The 20,985-nt window shown below is 27.0% G+C and overlaps 1 protein-coding gene and 1 pseudogene across 2 annotated transcripts; one reads left to right on the plus strand and one right to left on the minus strand.

The window, feature by feature from the left end:
* Positions 1–2,495: 2,495 nt before the first annotated feature.
* On the minus strand, positions 2,496–5,484 carry LOC124920821 (lactoylglutathione lyase-like). 2 transcript variants are annotated; one of them, XM_047461384.1, is made up of 8 exons: positions 5,332–5,484; positions 5,098–5,228; positions 4,965–5,026; positions 4,841–4,901; positions 4,654–4,733; positions 4,510–4,580; positions 4,158–4,247; positions 2,496–3,594 (listed from the first exon to the last, which is right to left on the minus strand). In XM_047461384.1, the coding sequence occupies exons 1-8, from the start codon at positions 5,438–5,440 to the stop codon at positions 3,494–3,496; spliced, it is 705 nt and encodes a 234-aa protein (XP_047317340.1). In that variant the 5' UTR covers positions 5,441–5,484; the 3' UTR covers positions 2,496–3,493. The 2 variants fall into 2 exon arrangements, with proteins under 2 accessions (XP_047317340.1, XP_047317339.1); XM_047461383.1 differs by having other exon boundaries at positions 5,098–5,226; positions 5,312–5,455.
* Positions 5,485–15,689: 10,205 nt separating this feature from the next.
* On the plus strand, positions 15,690–19,079 carry LOC124920699 (annotated as a pseudogene).
* The last annotated feature ends 1,906 nt before the right edge of the window (positions 19,080–20,985 follow it).

Below are 20,985 nucleotides of genomic sequence, written 5' to 3' on the forward strand. Positions count from 1 at the left end.
AACTTACAACGTTTTATGTTTAAACGCAATATTCTCTACCTCCCTCCTCTAACTAAGTAAACTAAAACGAATAGATTAAGTATAAGATAAATTTTATCCAATGTATTTGATAATAAGTTGAAACAAATGAAATCAAACTTAAATGTATTTCAAAATTGACCATATATATAAATAAATCTTCCCTTAAATTCATATTCATCAAAAAAAAAAAAAAAAAAAAAAAAAATAAGTATGTATATATTATGTGTCAGATTAAAGTGATAATGTATGTACGCAGAGGAGGGTGGGTCTAGAACATAGAGCTGGAAATGTAGATTGACATGGTCACGGCAAAGAAAATAAATTGAATATTATTATTATTATTATTATTTATTATATCTTCGTGGATTGCAAACAGGGAGCATATTATATAATAATTAATCCCAAGTATTAAATATTACAAAAAAATCTCAGTCTTAACAATAATATACTAATTAAAAAAAAAATTAAGACCCGGTACAATAATAATAATAATAATATTGTATTATGCATGTAAGCTTAATTCATTTGACGTCTATGGCGGCTATGCATATAAATTAATAATTATAATTAGATCACAGCCAGGCCTTTTCTCCCTTTAATAGGACTTTTTTTTAAGATTATTAATGTATAAATTTATAATAACGACAATAATGCTTAGATGGATGATCATCTAACTTTTCTTCCATTGACATTTGTTTTCTTAGATTAATTGTATTATTATTGATAAATTATTAGCACAATCATTTTAGGTAGGCAACAATATATATAATATATTGCACTAGTTTATGAGAGTCTAAATTCAATTATTTTTTATTTTGTTTTTTTATCTATATATTGAGATTTGAAGTATTAAAAAAATTTATATAATATAATTTTATATATTAAATTACATAATTAATTAATTAAAATATTAATTTCATTTTCTTAAATTTAAATATAAGAACATTTTAGATTTTCATACAAAAAAAATCAAAAAAAATCTAATATCAAACAAACTATGGGCTAGTTTAATGTAACCATTTTTTATTATCATATCTTATTTATTTTAACTATTTAATTACTTAATTTATTAATTAAAATATTTTAATTTATTTTTATAAAATTTAAATTTAAAAAATATTATAATAATTCAACAAATTACAAGTCAAATAACTTTCCTTTCACTAACACTATTTTAAAAAAATACAATAAAAATCTAAAAATACCCAAGTTTGATATGATTTTATTTAAATTCTTATCCAAAACTATCTAAATTCAAATTTCAACCATAAAATCACTAGATTTATTATATAATATTAAAGTACTCTTACTTTATTTTTATAAATTATAAATATATAAAAAATATTATGATAATTTAAAAAAAATAAAAATCTAAATAACTTATTATTTTCATCAAACAATTCTTTTTAAATAAAAATCATCTAATAATCAACATCAAACAAGGGCTTGTTGGTCCAGGTTATTTAAATAACCTGGAAAGAGAGAAAAATGATTATTAGTAATGATCGGTGATAATTATGAAGAAATTGTGATGTTTTTTTGGTAAAAAAGACTTAAATGATATTGATATATAAATAAAATAAATAATTATAATTTAAAATAAAGGATATTTTAGTATTTTGGTTAATGACTTATTGATTTAAAGAATAAGAGAGGGAGTGAGGTGACAATTAATTTAGTTGGATTATTTTGAAAACCCAAATACGAAAAAGGCCCAAGCTTATAGAATAGGTTTTGGAAGAGAGACAGCTGGTGAATCATTTGCTTGATTTTTTTATTTTTTATTTTCTGCTGAATATCATTTGCTTGATCCAACTGGTGTTGAGGTGTTGCAATTACAACCATATATGAATACTATAATATTAATTAATTTTACTGTTATTACACAAGAGGAAATGTTTTTTTTTTTCTTTTCTTTTCTTTCTAGTGAAGAAGATCAGAGCTCAGACTCACCAAACACATCAATAAATAAATAAATATATATATCTTAGGACTGTTCAAACAGTAACCCATAAGTTCTCTCAGAAAAATAAAATTAATATTGAAAACTATATTAAACAGGTGATCAATTAGAACAAGTCAGTTTGCAAATCTTATAATATGAGGATATGTTTAAAAGTCATTTCAAAATTTGAATCATTAATTAAAGGAAATATGAAGAAGAAGTAAAATGGGAGAGACAAGGACACAGAGACAGGGACAGGGAATATGAATGATATCTTGGGGAATCATTAACCAAGATTCTTGCTCACCATGTCATGTGCATCTTCATTTCATTTCAATTCATATATATATATATATATATATATATATATATATAAATTTCAAATTGGATGGATGAATATTAGTTTAGGGTTCTTGATTGCATTTGGTTAATACTTTACATTGTAAGTTACCCATTTATGTTGGAGTTTGGTTTTTCAAGTGTGGTTTTTATGCGGAATTGGACCATACTCTACACATTTTTTAAAATAAAATAAAAATTGTTACTTTGTAGTAATTGGTGAGTTCAAATTGTAATATGTAATATGATATTTTCAGACATGAAAAACATAAACACAGAGAAACACAGACATCCTCTTTTTATGATCGTGTCGTCCATACGATGAAAACCCATTGATGAAACTTCTGGTGAAGACATAATAAGCCAGACTGACTCTGCAATGTATCAAAATCAAAAAACATCAATAATTAAACTAGTATAGATAGATTAGCACAGTGGCCAACTTCCAATTAGGATATATCCCTAGGCTTTTCAATGTGAAAACCAACAAAAAAACATGTATCATGACTGTTCCTGGGAAAAACATTAGCCATTTATGATATCTAGGACTGCTCTTTTTGTACAAACATTTTGTTTTGTTTTGTTTTTCTCAAATAATAGCAAAACGTCAAACCAAAAGGGCTAATATAACCAGCAAGGCCTGCTTACAAAACAATATGATGATAGAGGAAATGTTACAGACTTACAATGGGACCCCAAAAGAAAAAATATATAAATACGATGACTTAACTTGTACCAAAGATATAAACCCTTGAAAATAATCAAATTACATCACTATAACGATAAAATAGTATAACTTTTTCGACATTATTTTCACATTGATCGAATCAAGTTCCATATTTTCATTTGGTTTATTATTTATTTTCAGACACTTAACTCATTAAGAATTAAAACCCAATATTCAACATACTAACACTACATAAAATTGAAGTAATGCAATAGATCCTATCATCTTAAGCAATAATAGCCAAAGTACAAGCTAATAGGTCTTTCTATCGAACCATACTAAGTTTTGAGCTCTAATTAGATTTATTATAAAATTTGCTCCTCTATGAATAGGATCAAATGAGTTAACATATAAAGACAACAAGAAACAAAGTTCTTCAAGATATTGCGAAGAAAACACAAGATGATCAATAGACTGAAAAGTAATAACATAAACTCTACTACTACCTACCAGATACACCATCAAGAAGCTTCTGCAGTTAGATTTCCAATTGTCTTAAGGTCAAAAATCTCAATCCAATAACCATCAGGATCTTTGACAAATGCTATTCCTTTCATTTTTCCTGTAATCAAAGTCACAATCAGGATACCATTAGAAAGTCGACAAAATCAACAATAAAAGTATTTTTTTTCTGTTCATATAATATTTTTACACTCGTGGATCATGATCCAAATTATAGTGTGGCTTTTGTTGTTTCATTTGGTGTACAAATTCTTTTCTACATTATGATTCAAATTATAGTGCAATTCGGTTCAGTTACCACGGGGAGGTTTCCAATTGCCATCCATACATTTTTTTTCTTCATTGTGATCAGATTATTTTCTAGACTTTTGTGATTTCTGACAAACATAACAAATAAAGATTTTTCAGGATCATAATCAACATCAAATGAAAACTCTTCAATAATCACTTATGGCTACTTCGAGGCAATCATTTATTATTTACCACCAAGGTCAATTAAATCTGCCACTATATTATACTTATTGTTATGATATAATATACAATTCTGAGTTGGTTATTCTGTTTCTCATCTTGTTCTTTGGTCTAGGGTTTGTTACAGTTCTGAATGACAATAGAAGCAGATGATGTTATAACTACACTACACAGATAAATTTGAACAATTACCATCATCTGGTTTCTTTACAAATTCCACTCCCAGCTGTTCAAATCTCTCGCATGCCTTGTATGTGTCATCAACCGTGATGCCAATATGTCCTGCAAACAAATGAAAATTTGACCAGACAGATGAGATTGAGACCTACGTCGTGTGGTTCAAAACATCAAATAGATCCCAGAAATTGAATAATTTACTCAGGTGAACACCCGAGGCAATAACAATTCCACACACCATATGCTTATATCAGGATTTCCAACCAAATGTGTGATCACTTTTCAGAATTATTTCATTTCAGTCAAAGAATATAAGTGTTATCATATAACGATGAATCATGTATGTTAATAGCTTTGTCTGACATACCAAAGCCACGAGGATCCGAGTTACCATTGTGGTAACCTTTGAATTCAGGATCACTCTCCGTTCCCCAGTTGCTGTAATTCTCAGCAGTTAATGAGAATGAAGCACATATAGGATATAAGTTGACAAGAAAAGGAGAGAACATACTGTGTAAGCTCTAGGGTAGCCTTCCGACCAAATGTCCAAACAGTACGATCCACATTATTGCTTGGGGCAGATGCAAGATCCTATAGAATTAAGGATATGAAGCCTTAACACTAGAATAAACTTTGAAAACTAAACTAGTAATTAACCTGATCATGGTTCAAGCAGAAAATGAGCAGTCAGTACTCACCTCATACCCCAAGAAGTACAAGCTGAATTTCATTTCAGGGAAATCCAACCTCTTCAGTAATCTGAAATTAACAGTATCAGAATCCATTACATAAAATGGATAAGGAGAAAAGATAAAAACTTACGACATGCCAAGGACGCGAGAGTAGAAATCAAGACTGGATTTTGGATCCTTAATACGAAACATCTGATTCTCAAAATAAAGACATGTATTGTTAGATACCCAATTATGTTTTCACAAAAATAGGAAGAACTCACCGTCTGTTGCATGAAGTATCCCTTGGTGGCTTCATCAGGGGAAGTGTGAAGACCGGGATTGTTGGAAGATGTTTCTTTAGGGTCAGAAGCCATGGATGAAGATACGAAGAAGCGAGCGAAATTGGTATTCTGCAAAAGGGTGGTAATAAATAATGGAAATTAGTTTAGAATGAATTTTGATGTCGTTGAATGTAAATGAATTGATGGGTCTGACCTTGAATTTAGTGTTGAAGATGAATTTAGTGTTGAAGATGAAATTAGAATTAGGGTTTGGCAGAAAAATGGAGGCTTTGGTGGAGAAAAGGTGAAGTCGAGATAAGGAGTTAGTGATGTAAGAGGCCATTGGTTACAGGCACGACTCACACTCCGTCTTCACCAGGCCGAGAGATGGGCGAAATTCCAAAGTGGGACTTCAAGTTTTATTAAATATTTGTTTTTGGACTTCAATTTCATTTTACTTCAATCTCACCATTTTTATCAAAAAATTTAATGCTTTTATTTCATGTTAGAAATGACTTTTTTTTATTTTTTTTTATTAGATATATAACAATTTTGGCAAAAAGAAATTTTAAAAATAATAATATATAATGATAAAATAAAATATGGTCACAAAAAAAATTAAACACATAGTCTGCAAACACACTTAATCATTTAACTGTGCACTAAACTTGTTGCATAACATGTTCAAACCAGGACCTCTCAAAGAGTTACCGCTATACTAGAAGATAGAGAATAACAAATAAAACTATTTAACCAACTAATCAGTTATCCTATTTTTTTTATAATAATAAAATAAAAATATTAATTTAAATAAAAGGTATTTAGTATTTTTGTTTATTAAATTGAGTTATTTGATGAAAGATAGAGATTGAAAAGATGTATTTTTTTTATTTTTTTTTATGAATTTGAGTTATTTAAATGACCTAACCTAAATAAGTCAAAATTTGAACTTGAGTTTCTATTCTGATGGTCGCCCAAAAGTTTGGGGTGTAAATGGAAAATATTTTATATATTTTTTAGTTAACTTAGATATATTTTAGGTTATACTAATCTAATGTAGTTTAACAGGTTAAATGTCATAATAGTTTATATAACATTTAGGTTTAAATCTTGGTAATGTATTTTTATTTTACAAAAATCTAACGGTTTACCTTAAGGTCGACCATGAGTTCTATATATTCGGCGTGTTCTTGTTAAAATTCATGTGATTATTGAATTATTTAGTTGTTTTTTTAGTCAAGGTGTGAAGACACAAACCAATAAGGCGGCTGAGAAGAAGAGTTTATGTGGTCTACTAATGAGATATGAATAATTCCAAGATGTAAGTTAGTTTTCTATTATTTTAATTTGTTTGGTTTTTATTATAATTTAATTCTTTCGTGATAATTATATAATATTATATTATAGTATTAAAAATATTAAATGTTAAATATATTTTAATTTTTTAAATAATTTATTAGAGGTCATTAGATTTTAGGGTCAAACTTAATATGAGTTTAATTTAAAAATATATATATATAACTCATCTATATATATTTTTCTCACTTTTTAACTAATTGATTGACATCTTAAGTGAAATAATTTCAAACAGTTGAATTAATTCCAAAAAACAATTAAGTTTTTTTTGAAGTAGATTTTTTTTTTCTCTTGTTTTATTCGAAATTACATTTCTACTTAAAAACAATTATTAGGACAATTTTATTAAAACAATAATTAAGTTAAAATTTATAGAAAGTTTTTTTCATTTGATATAAGATAATATTTTATGAACTATAATTAAGAATTGAATCGGATAGGAAAACACATTAAATTGGATTAAAATTAAATTTGAACAAACAAATATTATTAAATTTATAAATATATATACATAATTAAAATTTATTTCAAAACATTATTTCATCTAAATTAATATCAAAATAACCTATTTATAAAATATAATTTTTAAATATTCTTTTTTCCAAATCTCAATTCCAACTCCTTATCCCATCTCAAGGTAATATGTTTTGAATTGTTTATAGTCCAACTATTTTTTACATCATGTTATATAACAAATACTTTGGTATAATTTATTGTGTAAATTTTGTTTTATTTTGTATAATTCTTTTTTAATGGTCAAACTATGTTTTATATCATGAAAAATATTTACTTTTTAAAAATATTATGATTTTATTAGTCTTATTTGAGTTGCCGCTGGTGCTTGAAGAATCTTTATAGATATTTATGTGTTCAGTTGAAAATGTCAATTTAGAGAGAATAGTTAAGTTTAACCCTGAGGCCTGATCAAATCGATAAGATAAGAAATTGTTGGAATATTAATTAATTGATTGATGACATTTTCGTTTTTCATTTAATTTTACAAAATTAATTAATTAATTAATATTATTATTTTTTTTTTGCTAGTGTTTAATATTTGTTGTGTGATGTCTTTATCTTTTCTTAAGGGAAACTTTTTTAAAAAATAAATAAATAAAACAATTATTTTTAAGTAAAGAACTACATTTTAAAAAACATCTTAATCCAAATATGTAATAGTTGATGATATTATTAATTATTAATTCACCATAAAAATTGATTGATTTGATATCACGACTTTTATAATAAAGCTGTTATCAACTAGTGGAATTTAATAGAATTATAGAGCATGTATTCAATGTACATAATAATTATTTTATTGTAAACTTTATTGATTAATATATATATATATATATATATATATATATATATATATATATATATATATATATATATATATATATTAGATTAGAAGAAATCCAATAATTTAGGCTTTGCACAGGGATTATTTAAATAATATATACGAGGTTATTTAAATAATTGTATTTAATATGAAGTTATAAAAAGTTAAGTTATTGGTTAAGTGATATAAGATTAAAAGATATAGTAAAACCTATTGAGCTTACAGAAGAATTATGTTTTCTTTATTGTTTTTTATAATATTTTTATTATTTAAACATATAATGATTGAATTCTGGTTTTTATAACTTATTATTATTTTATTTTAAATTAAGAAGTAAACGCTTATGATTAAATTTTTAAAAATATATTTTTTCTCAAATATTGTTTGATCCCAATGTATACCTTCTCAAATTAATTGAGATAGTAACATTTCAACATTGACTAGTATATACTATATATTATCAAATCACATCCCAATTTAATTGTATAATTTTTTTCATTTGAAAATTAGATCATTGATATTTAGTTTGAAGGTGGTAGATAGTAGATATATTAAATTTCAATAATTATTAAAACAAAATAATCTAGAGAGCTGTTTTACACAAAATAATTATTTGAGTTCATCAGAAAGAAAAGAAAAATAGAGATAAAATACATATATTTGTATAGGTCGTCTCTTTTGAAACACTTAATTCGAACGAACAAATATTATTAAATTTGTTAATATATACATAACTAAAATATATTCCAGAACATTAATGTATCTAAATAATACCCTAATAAGATATTTAAAAAATAATAATTTTTTTTTTTTAAGTAAATTAAAAAATAAAATCACCCAAACCCGGAGTTGGGTGTTCAAAACATGGCCATTTCTTTTTCGTATCAATTTTATCACAATTATGTAATTTTGATTTGCCTTTGATTATTTAATATTTGTAAATATAAAAGTTATTACTAGTAAAGTTAGGGTGAAAAAGTTTTTTTTTTTTAATTTATATATAGTAGTAAGTTAAAGAAAATATCCTAACAAGATAAAATGAGTAGTTCAAAAATGATAAAATACAAAAATAAATAAAATAAAAACTTATAACTAAAACTAGAGATAAATATTAAACACAAATAAAACAAAACAAAACTTAAATACTCTTATTAAACAATTAACTATCTAAAAAAATCATTAAAAATATTGAATTTAGAGTTCGAAATGATTAAGTCATTATAATAATATTATGAATATGTGAATACATCGGCCCCTAGGGTGAGGCGATCTAGATGCCTAGAGCACCCCACTTCCCCGTTATCCATCCCTAAAAAAACTGCTTTATACAATATTTCAACTCGCAACTTTAATAGTACTATTAAAACATTTAACTAACTAAATTAGATTACTTTTGTTAATTTAAATACAAAATTATTAGACTATTATAATCCAAACGTCCAACATCTCCTACTTCAAACACAAATCACCTTCTTGTAATGATGGATTGTCTCCAAATATTAGCATCACATTGGGTATTTGTGGAAAATAATAGAATCATTCATCCCACTTTGAGTGCATTTATGTTGAAATTAAATTAATGATTGTAAAGTCATACTAGATCAAATCATCCATCCACTTATTTTGTATTTGAGAATTTCATATATATATATATATCATGAGCTCAAAGAGGAGATCTAATTATAAGACTTGGGAGTCCCACTCCATATCCTCATAAAATTCAGTTCCTAATAAAAATATTAACTATGATTCATTTAGCTCATTTGATGTGTGTTTTCAAGGTTTTTTTTTTTTTTTTTTATCTAGTTTTTAGAAAATATTTTTTATCATATGACTGTCATTATAATAATCAAATCACTAAATATTAAAATATTTTTAATTTATTTTTTTTAAATTTAAATTTAAATAATAATAATTAAACCAATTAAAAACTCAACTAACATATTTTTTTTTATGAATACGATTATTTTGTTGGATTTGAGATCAAAATGAGTTTATTGTATAATTAGAATTAGAAATTTATTTCTAATTTAAATTCAAATTATTTTAATACAAATATTATAAGAAAATAAAACATTCAAAAAGTTTATTTTAGATGTCAACCATTTTTTGAAATGTTAAAAATATTAACATGAATTTTGTGTACAATATTAGGTTCAATCAATTTTAGATTGCACTTGAATTAATTAGGTCTGACTTGTTTACCATTTTGCTCACTCTTCTTAAAATTGAAAGAGAATTTTAATAATATCTTTGTGAACATCTGAATTGCAATTTTAATATTTTTTGTGTTAGTTTTTTACTCATTATTTTACTAATTTGAAATATTCTTACCTATAAAGTTTGATTTGACTGATTTTATTAACATAAGCTTGAGAAGCAGCACTCATAGAAGTCAGTCCGCCCATTCATTCTAAAGAGCGGGCTAATGATTGGCTCAGGGAAAACATCCACGACTAACAGTAGGATTACAGGAGTTAAGCCTTAGCTCCTTTTCTAATACTACTGCGGCAAAGGCCTCCCAATTAGTTCCCCGATGTGAAAATCCTAGTCCTCTTTTTAATAATACTGCGAACAAAGGTGTCCCAATTAGTTTCCTGATGTAAAAACCAGGGGCGGAGCCAAGTGCAAGCTGGCCCGGGCTGTAGCCCAGAGAGCCTTATGTATTTTATCAATAACGACGGTAAATTACCGTCGTTATTGGTTATTTTCCGTCGCTAAAAGGATATTTTTCGTCGCTAAAAAGCATTGGTGACAGTAAACTATAAAACTAGCCCGGATAGATTTTTTTAATAAAAAAATTAGCCCGGGTAGGTTTCAAATCCTGGCTTCGCCCCTGGTAAAAACCTAAGTCCCTCTTGAGAATCTGATCAGTAGTAAGTGTTATAGTCCTTCATGAATGTCCTAGAGAAGAGGTGTAGGAGATGAGAGTATCTTATTTATTAGAAATCTCTAATACTATCTTCAACCCAAAAATTCATTCTTAAACGTAAAATATCTTATTAAATCGTAATTTATTTTTAATTTAAAAATTAATTTTCAAATTCAAAAATATATTTTTAAAATATTCTTTTTTATACACCTATATATTTCTTAATTTTATAAATTGAACTTCAATATTTTTTCAAATTCATAATAATTAATTATAAATCAATAATTTATACACATAAAAAAAATAAACAAACATAAATTACATTACACGAACAAAAAAAATTACATAAAAAAAACATTATTAAAAATCAAATTAAATATTATTAAATAAACGCAAATTACATTACATAAATAAAAAATTATATAAAAACAAATATTATTATTTTTTTAATTTTTTTTATAAATGTTGTTCATTATTATATATTTATGATATTTAAAAAAGATATTAATAAAAAAAAATAATAAAAAATAAAAACAAAAAACATATCAATAAATTATATAAAGAGAAATGATTAGGCGAGAGAATTTGGTGAGGGAATGACTTGGCATAATCTTATTCGCTGAAAAAATCAAATAATTTCTCTCTTTTCTCTCTTTCCTCCCACTTTTACATTTTCCAACAGTGATGACAAGTCATTCCCTCTCTCTATAACTCCTCTTATATAAAATTAACCTATTAATATAGTTAGAGGACTCTTTTATTTATTTTTAAAAAATTGAGTTTGTGAAAGAAAATGAGTATAAACAAAATGAGTTTTAGTTTAGGTGTTTGTTGGAGGAAAATTATTTTTGGAGGTGATTGTGCAGGTGGGTTGAAGATACTTCGTTCTACCGGTAAAGTCTGATTTGATTTTTTACTCTGGTTTTAGTTTGGAATTGTAGGAGGTTAAAGTAGAAATTCTTGCCTTGTGGCGAAAATTTATTTAAATAAATTTTGATTTACTTTTAAAAATGTTAATGAATGACAAATTTAATGAAATGAATGTTTATTTTATAAAAAAGATTTATAAAATATTAGTATATATTGATAATGTTTTAAATAAATATAAATTATTTTAGTATTTGAATTATTAAATTAAATTATGTGATTAATAAAAAATTGAATGAAATGATATTTAATTATTATTAAAACTTTTATAAAACCAAAACAATTTAATTTTATGGACTGTGATCCTATTCCTGACTATCCTTTATGTATAATATATATTTAAAATAATTTATTAATTTTTTTTTCTTTTGATTATTAGATTTATACTGTTTGATCGGATGTTTGTTCACCTAACCAGCTATTGAAGATTTTTATTGTTTCTTTTTCAACTTCTTATTTTCATTCTCTTTTGTGCACCTGTTATTGGATTATTTTTATTTGAATCACTTTTTTTTTTTTAAATTAAAAAGTAGATAGTTTACTATGATCCACAATTAATTGGCAACTGCTTTGATATCCAAAATATGATCTTTAAGTGTAATATATAAATATTTTAATTATTAGATAGATCATTTATGATGGATAAATTAGATTTATAATTTTATGTATGAATATTTATATTTTTGTATAGAATTTTTTTACCCACAAATTGATCTGACAAAGTATTCATACACATTTATATCAAGATTCAATGCAAAGTCTTAACTATCTATTATAATATATATAACAAAATTTATATAAACTAGGTTTGAAATAAATTATAATCGAAAAAGAATACAAAAATAAAAATATCACAGCCATAAAGCAAGTGGGGGAGACAAACACTAAAAAATCACGTGGCAAGATAGTTTTTTTTTTTTTTTTTTTTTTTTTTTTTTTTTTTTTTTTTTTTTTTTTTTTTTTTTTTTTTTAGATTTTAACCCTTCAACATCATATATATCATCATATCATATGCAATATGCATTAATTTTTTAGAGATTTAGCGAATTTATTCCTTTCAACCTTATTCGTTTTTCTTTTTTATATAATTATTTTATTTAAACTTATACACTCTTTTCACTATTAAATAATTTCATTTACCACTCTTATGCTAATCCTAAATTTAACATTTATTAATTTTAAGGAAACTTATTTGAAATGTTAAGTTTAAGTTGAAGATTATGTGATAATACTACTAATACAAAAAATATTTTGTTATGGTCACCAAGTAATATCTTATTTTAAAATTTGAAATTCAAATAAAACATTCACATAATAAATTCAAACATATGTTTTGTTTTATTATCAATCATTCAAAATGGTCCAAAATCTTTGTGTACATGATTCCATAATTACGTACGGAAGGTTCTTCCTTTTTCTTTGAAATATGAATGGCCTCTCTTTAAAAATAATAAAAATTAAAAGTAAAAGAAAAGAGATCTCTAGAGCACAAACCTTTGAATCCTTTGAGAAGTCGATTTGTTTGGTATGAGATATTTTAAATTATTTGAGAATTTATTATACAAAAAAGTTTAATTATCTTTTTTTGAGCTATTATATTTTGTCCATATTTTTATTTATTAACATTATTCTAAATTATTGTATATATTTGTCATTATAATATGTTATTATTGCATAATTCTTTTAAAAAATAATATATACAAACAAAATTTTGCAATATAATTGGTTGGTATAAGTTTTTTAACATAAAAAGTCAGATGCATCCTCAATTATATATGGATCTATATACAAGCCTACCGTCGTTATTTATCGTTTTTCGTTCGTTAAAGATAATTAGCAACAAAAATGGTGTATATTTTGTTTGTTAATTTGCTTTATATTATTATCATTCTTTCCTGGGTAAATTATAAGAAATATTTTTAACCCGGGTAGATTCTAAATCCTAACTACACCGCCTGAGTATATGTTCTTTTTTTAAAGAAAAAAAAACAATTTATGTGCTCTACAAAAGACTACACCATAATGAAAACTTTTATCTAGCTACTAGAATATTCTGATACCCTAGCCATACACAAATAACAAACCCAAGTCAATCATATAAATATTCCTAGCCATAACTAGAGAGCCTAATTTTTTTTAACAATCTTTGAAACAACCCTTACCAATTAAGAACCGATCAATACCTACCTAGGCAAAATCCATTTACAATAGACTTCTAACCCTTAGGTAAAATCAGTTGTTTCAATGATTCTCGATCTCAAATCTTCGTAGTTAACCCCACAACCAACATTTTAGCATTTGCACGCTTTTGAATGACCCACAAAGGAATAGAAGACCACCATATCGAAAAAGAATAATTAAAAAGTGGAGAAACAACAAAAAATTGAGAAGATACGAAATATATAGGGTTGTCGCCTAGCTAGTTATAATGCAAAAAGATCTAATAGCTTATACAAGCCACAAGTATAAAAATATATATATTATTAAAACAAAAAAGAAGATGCAAAAGGAAAAAAAAAAGTTTATTTTATTGTGTGGAGTTGGTTGTTACATTTTGCAACAACTTGTTTCAATTTATTTTTGAAAATAGTTATTAATATTATATCAACAATATGTATAATAAGAAATCTTCAATGGGGGTATTTGATTTCTATCTGGTATGTTTCAACTTAAAAATAAAATATTAAAATAATGTATATATATGATAATAAAATTTAAATAAAAATATTTGACTTTAAATCGTGTCTATTAATTAATTACATGAGGTTATTGTTTTTCGATTGATCGGTCTAAATAAATAGAAAATGATGGCTGGATTCAACTTATAGTGGGCCCAGAAGAGCCTTATAAAGTAGGGTGATGCTAAGCACGCGGCCCATCAGGTCGAATACAGAGAAATACCCACGTGGCGTCATATGATACGATGGATGGTTGCATATCCACGTGCTCATTGTTTAGTACCACGTGGGCTCTTCACCAAACTGGGCCCCACACTGCCTTTTGTTGTTGAGTTCCAAACAACACACAATTTCTTATGAAGCCTTGGAAGATATGTTTCTAGCCATTGGTTTTCAAGACCTTGTTTAGTTAATCGTTTATTTGAAAAACAATATGACATTATCAATCTAAGTTTGTTTATGTGGAAGAAGTTCAATTTATTTATGATTAAAGTGGTTAATTTTTAAATATTAGATCTTGTTTTTGTGTTATAATATTGAACTTTCTACCGTTCATAAAAAAAAAAATCAATGATGTTTTAGCAAGTCAGGAGGAAATCACGGGAATTCACAACCGCTTTATCACTAGTTACAGTTTGTTTGATGTATTTTTAAAAAAAATTTATTTTAATCAAAACTCAAATGTAACTTTCTCTAAAAATTAGTTTATCAATTAAAATATTTATATTTTATATTAAATATAAATTAATATTATAATAAATCAACACACTCTTTTTATTAATCTCAATAAAACTTCCATATAACCCAACCTCAAACAAGTTCATAATGTGAGAACAAAAATGAATGTACTCAAATTTGATACTTCATTTATGTATATTAAATTATGAATATAATAATTAATATATGTTTTTAACTAGTTTTCGGGTTAATTTGATAATATATAAACGAAGTCGGTCTTATATATTTACTATAACTACTGAATGCAATTTTTGTTCCAAGTCATTATCTTCTTAATTAAAATCAAAATTTTAGAAACGATTGTTGTTATTTGAATTATTTTAATGGGTTTGAATTTTCAAATAGATATTTTTATAAATTAAAAAAAATCAATCAAATTAAATGTTTATCTTGTATTAATTTCTAATTAATGTTCAAAGTGTTGAAGTAATTGGTATAGAAAAGAAGATAACTTAAAAAAATATGTTAGAGGATACTTGTGCGCGTGGAATTCTGCCAGCAAATTGCCAAATATATATTATTATATGTCTTCCACTTTGGAAGAGCAAATGTGAGTATATATATATATATAGGGATGGAATTCAATATTGATTCATTCATTCATTCATTAATTCATATACAACAATTAATCTAGCTAAGATATCCGTTCTCTTGTATATATTATTAATATTAATTAGCCGAGATGGAGCATTCGTCTGCATTTACACCTGCACCTGTTGTAAGTGACTGGCATCGGTCGGTCGGTCGTACGTCGATCGATTTAGTCCAGCCATGGCATGTAGGTGCACATGTCAATGCAAACGAATGCCATTTCGGTCTGTGTGTGTCCTGAACACCACTCAAGATCCAGACCTTGCTTTTCTCCCCAGCCTCTCCATCTATTTGTAAGCTAACTCTTCTTCTTCTTCTTCATTCTCTACTACTACTACTATTCTGCTGTTTATTTCTTGGATCTATATGTGTGCAGTTCTTGTTTCTTGATTTAATGATAAAACATCAACAGATCTAATCTCTCTTTCTTTGGTCTTTTTTGGGGTGTGAAATTATGACCTAGAATTAATGAATGGATGTCGACTTAAGAAGGAGGTACTTGAAAGATTCGACTTCTCTTCACATCTAGATCTGATCTATTTGACTCATGACACCATTAAAAACCCTAGTTGGATTCATATTTACAAGTTCAATTTATTAATTAAACCCTAGCTAGAAAGATGGATGACGAGTTCTCAACACACATATACATATATATGAGTTTTCTACATTTTTTAGGTTAATTTTACATAATAAAAAATGTATCTTCTATTAATTAAGGATAAATATATATATTATGTATATTAATTTGCACAAGAAGATAGCTAGATATGGTTTGGGCGAAAGTGAAAGTACTAGCGGTGAAGGATCAACTTCATCCTCTTGGCATCCCACCGATTTTTTTATTTTTTATTTTTTATCTTCTGTTTTATTCTTTCGAGATGCATGTGTCTCAGAATTATTTATTTTTCATTTTTTGTAATGTAGGAGGTAATATTCCCTCACAAATTTTTTATGATGAATAAAATGTCTTTTTTTTTAAAAAAAAAAAAACATCAAAATTACACGTTTCAAACCCTTATCTTACCTTTTCATAAGATAAAAACATCTACTAAAAACGGTGGGATATGTATGTCCTAGTTTGACACGTGCATCTAACACTTAATTCATAAGATAAGATTAGTAGATAATGCTCTCGTCACATCACGTGTCAGATTATCAGCTGACAGTACTCCTTCTTGGTCAAATTAGGGCTTGCAAAGTTCTAATTGTTAATTTGTAGTTGATGATGAATCATCTTCAAACTATTTTTAATGCTTACCTATCAAATTTTAATTAATAAACTAGAAAGCTACCATCTGATCAGAGGTATGTAATGTTTCTTCAATTCGAATTAATTCATTTAATAATTTAATAAAGTTGTTGTTTTATTCATGTGATATCTGTAGAGTTTTAAATTATATGATCATAATTAAGGAAACTGAAGAATTCGATTCTACCTAATTTGAAAAGCAATGTGAGGAAGTCCTTAATTTACTTAAATTGTACACTCATAATGTTTAAGTTTTATTTACAATAATATTATTTATATATTATTTTAAGTATTTTTATAAACATCATGTTTTAAAAATATCTAATTAAGTATAAAAGTGTTTTTAAAATAATAATTAGTAAATCACACTATAAAATACAATTATTTATTTAATTCATAAATTATATTTATAATTTTTTTCATGTAAAATCGTATATTGGTAAAATCGAAATCATACTTTCATAAATTTAAAATCGTAAAAAAAATTATTAGTTTAAGAGTTACTTAATATGACTAAATTGCCCTCACATAATCACATTTGGACTGGGAAAATTTGATGAAATGGCCCTAATAAGTAGTCTAATTCCAAAAAAGGCCAACGGTTGATAAAGTTGGCAAAAAGGGCCTTTTGCCCTGTGAAAAGTCTGTAATACCCTTCGCGCGCCTGTTTTACTGCTCAACTACGAGAAATGTATTTCTCGCATTTGGTGCTCAATTACGAGAAATGTATTTCAAGCATTTGGTATTTCTCGCATTTGGTGCTCAATTACGAGAAATGTATTTCTCGCATTTGGTATTTCTCGCATTTGGTGCTCAATTACGAGAAATGTATTTCTCGCATTTGGTATTCCTCGCCTTTGGTATTTCTCGCATTTGGTAATATTCTCCGTCACGAACCCTAAATTTAGGGTTCTCATATAAATACTCTAAAACCCTAATTTCATATTGTCCTTGTATTCTGAAGCTGCCAAAATGTCGAAGCGAGGTTAGTGTTTTCATCTTCTATACAATTCTCTGTTAACTACATGTTTGATACTTGATAGTAATTCAATGTTGAAAAACAACGTGTTTCAGGTCTTCCTGTGGCGGCTACGGTCAACTATGCCGACAATACCGGCGCGAAGAATCTCTACATCATATCAGTGAAAGGGATCAAGGGTCGTTTTAATCGATTGTCGTCTGCTTGTGTGGGAGATATGGTTATGGCGACGGTGAAGAAAGGGAAACCTGATTTGAGAAAGAAGGTCATGCCTGCTGTCATTGTTAGACAACGCAAGCCCTAGCACCGAAAGGATGGAGTGTTCATGTATTTTGAAGGTGTATTTTGAAGTTGATTTAGTAGATTCTGATTTTGTTTTGTGTTATAACTTGTTACTTGTTTAACCAATTCTTTGTTATTCTTTACTAGAACAGTTAGACTGAAGAACCCACTTTTTTCACGATCTGATTGATACAATTCCTTATTTGATTACAACTAGGGCAAATCAAACAATTTGAAAAGCATGCACATTTCTACAAGTAACCAACTTAACCAAACAAAGCTCATCATAATCAGATATCTGTTTTGACAATCAAAGTGTCATTTACTTAGTGTACAATTTGACTTTTTGATTGATTGTCATGTCTCACTTCATCATCACAATGCCTTTAACCCCCTTCTTCACTGCAATTCACTTTTGTATGACAAACTCTCAATGTTGAGGATTTAGAAATAGTTTTTCTTTAGTATTGGTTTTCAAGGGTATTTGGGTATTGTATATACCCACTAAGATATTAAAGAAAGAGTATTAGGGATAATGAATAGAGTTTATGGTATGATGAATGATGTATTTAGAAACACTATACTCACTTATTTGCGTTCAAAGTCTTACCTACTTCTTGGTCTTCTCCATTTTGAACAATCACAACACAATTTTTTTTTTATATATGAAATTTGTTGATTGTAATATGTAAATATCTTGGTTGATAAATATGTTGTTACTATGCAGATAATGCTGGTGTGATAGTGAATCCTAAGGGAGAAATGAAAGGTAAAAACTGTCTCAAAATGTGTTAAATTACTATATCATCTTTAGGCCTCATTCATTCATTCACCATTATTTGATTCATTCACTCACCATTATTTGTTTGATGGTAAAAAAAAACAGGTTCTGCCATTACTGGTCCAATTGGAAGGAATGTGCTGATTTATGGCCCAGAATTGCAAGTGCTGCCAATGTTATTGTCTGATAAAGCCGGGGGACTCTTTTGCTTTTAAAAAACTTTTCAATTTTGTTTTTTGATTCACAATTGAGATTAGAATCATATACCTTTCAATTCTTGTGATACGCATAACATATTTATGAATGTTGGTGTATGTGAGTATTTTCAATTTTGGGTCATACCAAACATGCTATTCAAATATGTAAAACATCTAGTCAAGAAAATGTGAAATAAATAAAGCAGATGGTTAAAAGGTTTATATCTAATACCAACATATATAATGTCAACAATTCTTACAGGACAAAGCAAAAGTCGCAAGGAGTTTTTGTGTTCTTATCAAAGCCCATAGTTAGCCTCTTAATTTCTCCATAGTTAGCCTCTTATTGATATGATTCCATTAAGATTATAGTTGTTGAAGCATGAGTCTGTCGGATTGACATGAAATAAAGAAAAATCTGTATCTTTTATAAAGGATATTTTAGATATCACTTTAAGAGATTGTGCATGTTTTATGATGAAAAATGCTTATAAATTTGTACTCGTAAAATGAAACCAGACAACGATTTGTCAATTATCATCTGATTTCGGTTTTCATATTCATAAAAGTATTTCAAAACATGTATTTTTCATCCTGCGGTCTTAATAACATAATGGGTTTAGCAAAAAAATAATAAACATTTGGATAGAAACTGACTGTAAAACTCCACAAATAAACTGTAATTTTTCACTCAACAATCTAACTGTAAAAACTCCATAAATAAACTGTAATTGGCATAGTGTTTGCTTAAAAATGATGCAAAAGAGAGACATAAAGACAATAATAGTTTACAAACTTAAACAGATTCTGGTTCAACCCAACAAACATATTTCACTAATCTTCGTCACTATCATTCCCGAAAACTGAAGCTATTGGAATCTTTGCCTTCTTCTTTGTCGAGCTACTGTTTGAAATCAGGCCAACATAAGAAACTGCCTAATTAGGAAACAACAATGACAAGAGTCCCAAAAGAAGTAACAAGGAAAAACAATTGCTTCCCTTCTTGGCTTAGCTTGTTTTGCAGATTCTTGAACTTTGGCAGTAGAAGCAAACAATCAGGTAATAAAAACTGTACGAAATTCTCAAGACCTTCCAAACTTGATGATATCAATTCCCCTCAAAAGACACACATATAAAAGAAATATGTGCTGCCTTCTGCTAATAAATGTTGGTTTTGTAAAAAAAGAAGAAGCAAGCATCAAGCTCCAATTATTTGGGTATGCACACATACAAATTGCAAAAAGCATACCTCTCGTTTCTTAGCAATCTCCCCTGTCTCCTCTAACTCCACGTCAAGTTTCTTCCTTTGGATATTTTCTTCAGCAGTATAAAAATCATCCTCTTCCTGTTTTCCAACTACCAATTTTGCATCCCGCATACCAGACCTTATTGGCTCAATTATTCCTTAATATAAACCGAAAAAATAATTTACTACCCAATTATTTGATAGAGAAAACATAACAGATGCACAAACAATGAAGTTCCTGAACAAATGTTCAATTCTCGTGTCTATATTGAGAGCCAGTTCACCCATAAAACCTTGCTATAACATATTATAATCAATCTACTTCAATAGGAGAATTGATGTTTATTTACCTTGTTCATCCTTCCCAAGACCTTTTCCTTTCCAACCCATCTTTTGGAGAAACCTAAATCCAATATTAGAAGATGATATTTGTGTATTCAATGAAGCTTGTTCTACATTATCAAGATCAACATTTTCAGTAGGCATGTGATTAATTGGCAGATAAAACACAAGAGTATGAATATCTGAAGTATATGTAAGACAATCAAATTTACATTTGTAGAAATCCAACAACCAGCAACCTAAGAAACATCTCGATACTTACATCCACCTTTTCCGGTAGTGTATCTCCCAGATTCGTTCCTTGTCTG

Source organism: Impatiens glandulifera, chromosome 1 (assembly GCF_907164915.1).
Source record: "Impatiens glandulifera chromosome 1, dImpGla2.1, whole genome shotgun sequence".
In the NCBI taxonomy this organism is placed as follows: domain Eukaryota; kingdom Viridiplantae; phylum Streptophyta; class Magnoliopsida; order Ericales; family Balsaminaceae; genus Impatiens; species Impatiens glandulifera.

Bases quoted from the DNA above. Each gene is read 5' to 3' on its own strand.
- LOC124920821 (XM_047461383.1), bottom strand. From the start codon at position 5,440: ATGGCCTCTTACATCACTAACTCCTTATCTCGACTTCACCTTTTCTCC. The intron at 4,248-4,509 runs GTATGTCAGACA...ATTTGTTTGCAG, and splicing joins CTCGGATCCTCGTGGCTTTG to GACATATTGGCATCACGGTT. The intron at 3,595-4,157 runs GTAATTGTTCAA...CTTTGATTACAG, and splicing joins TGTAAAGAAACCAGATGATG to GAAAAATGAAAGGAATAGCA.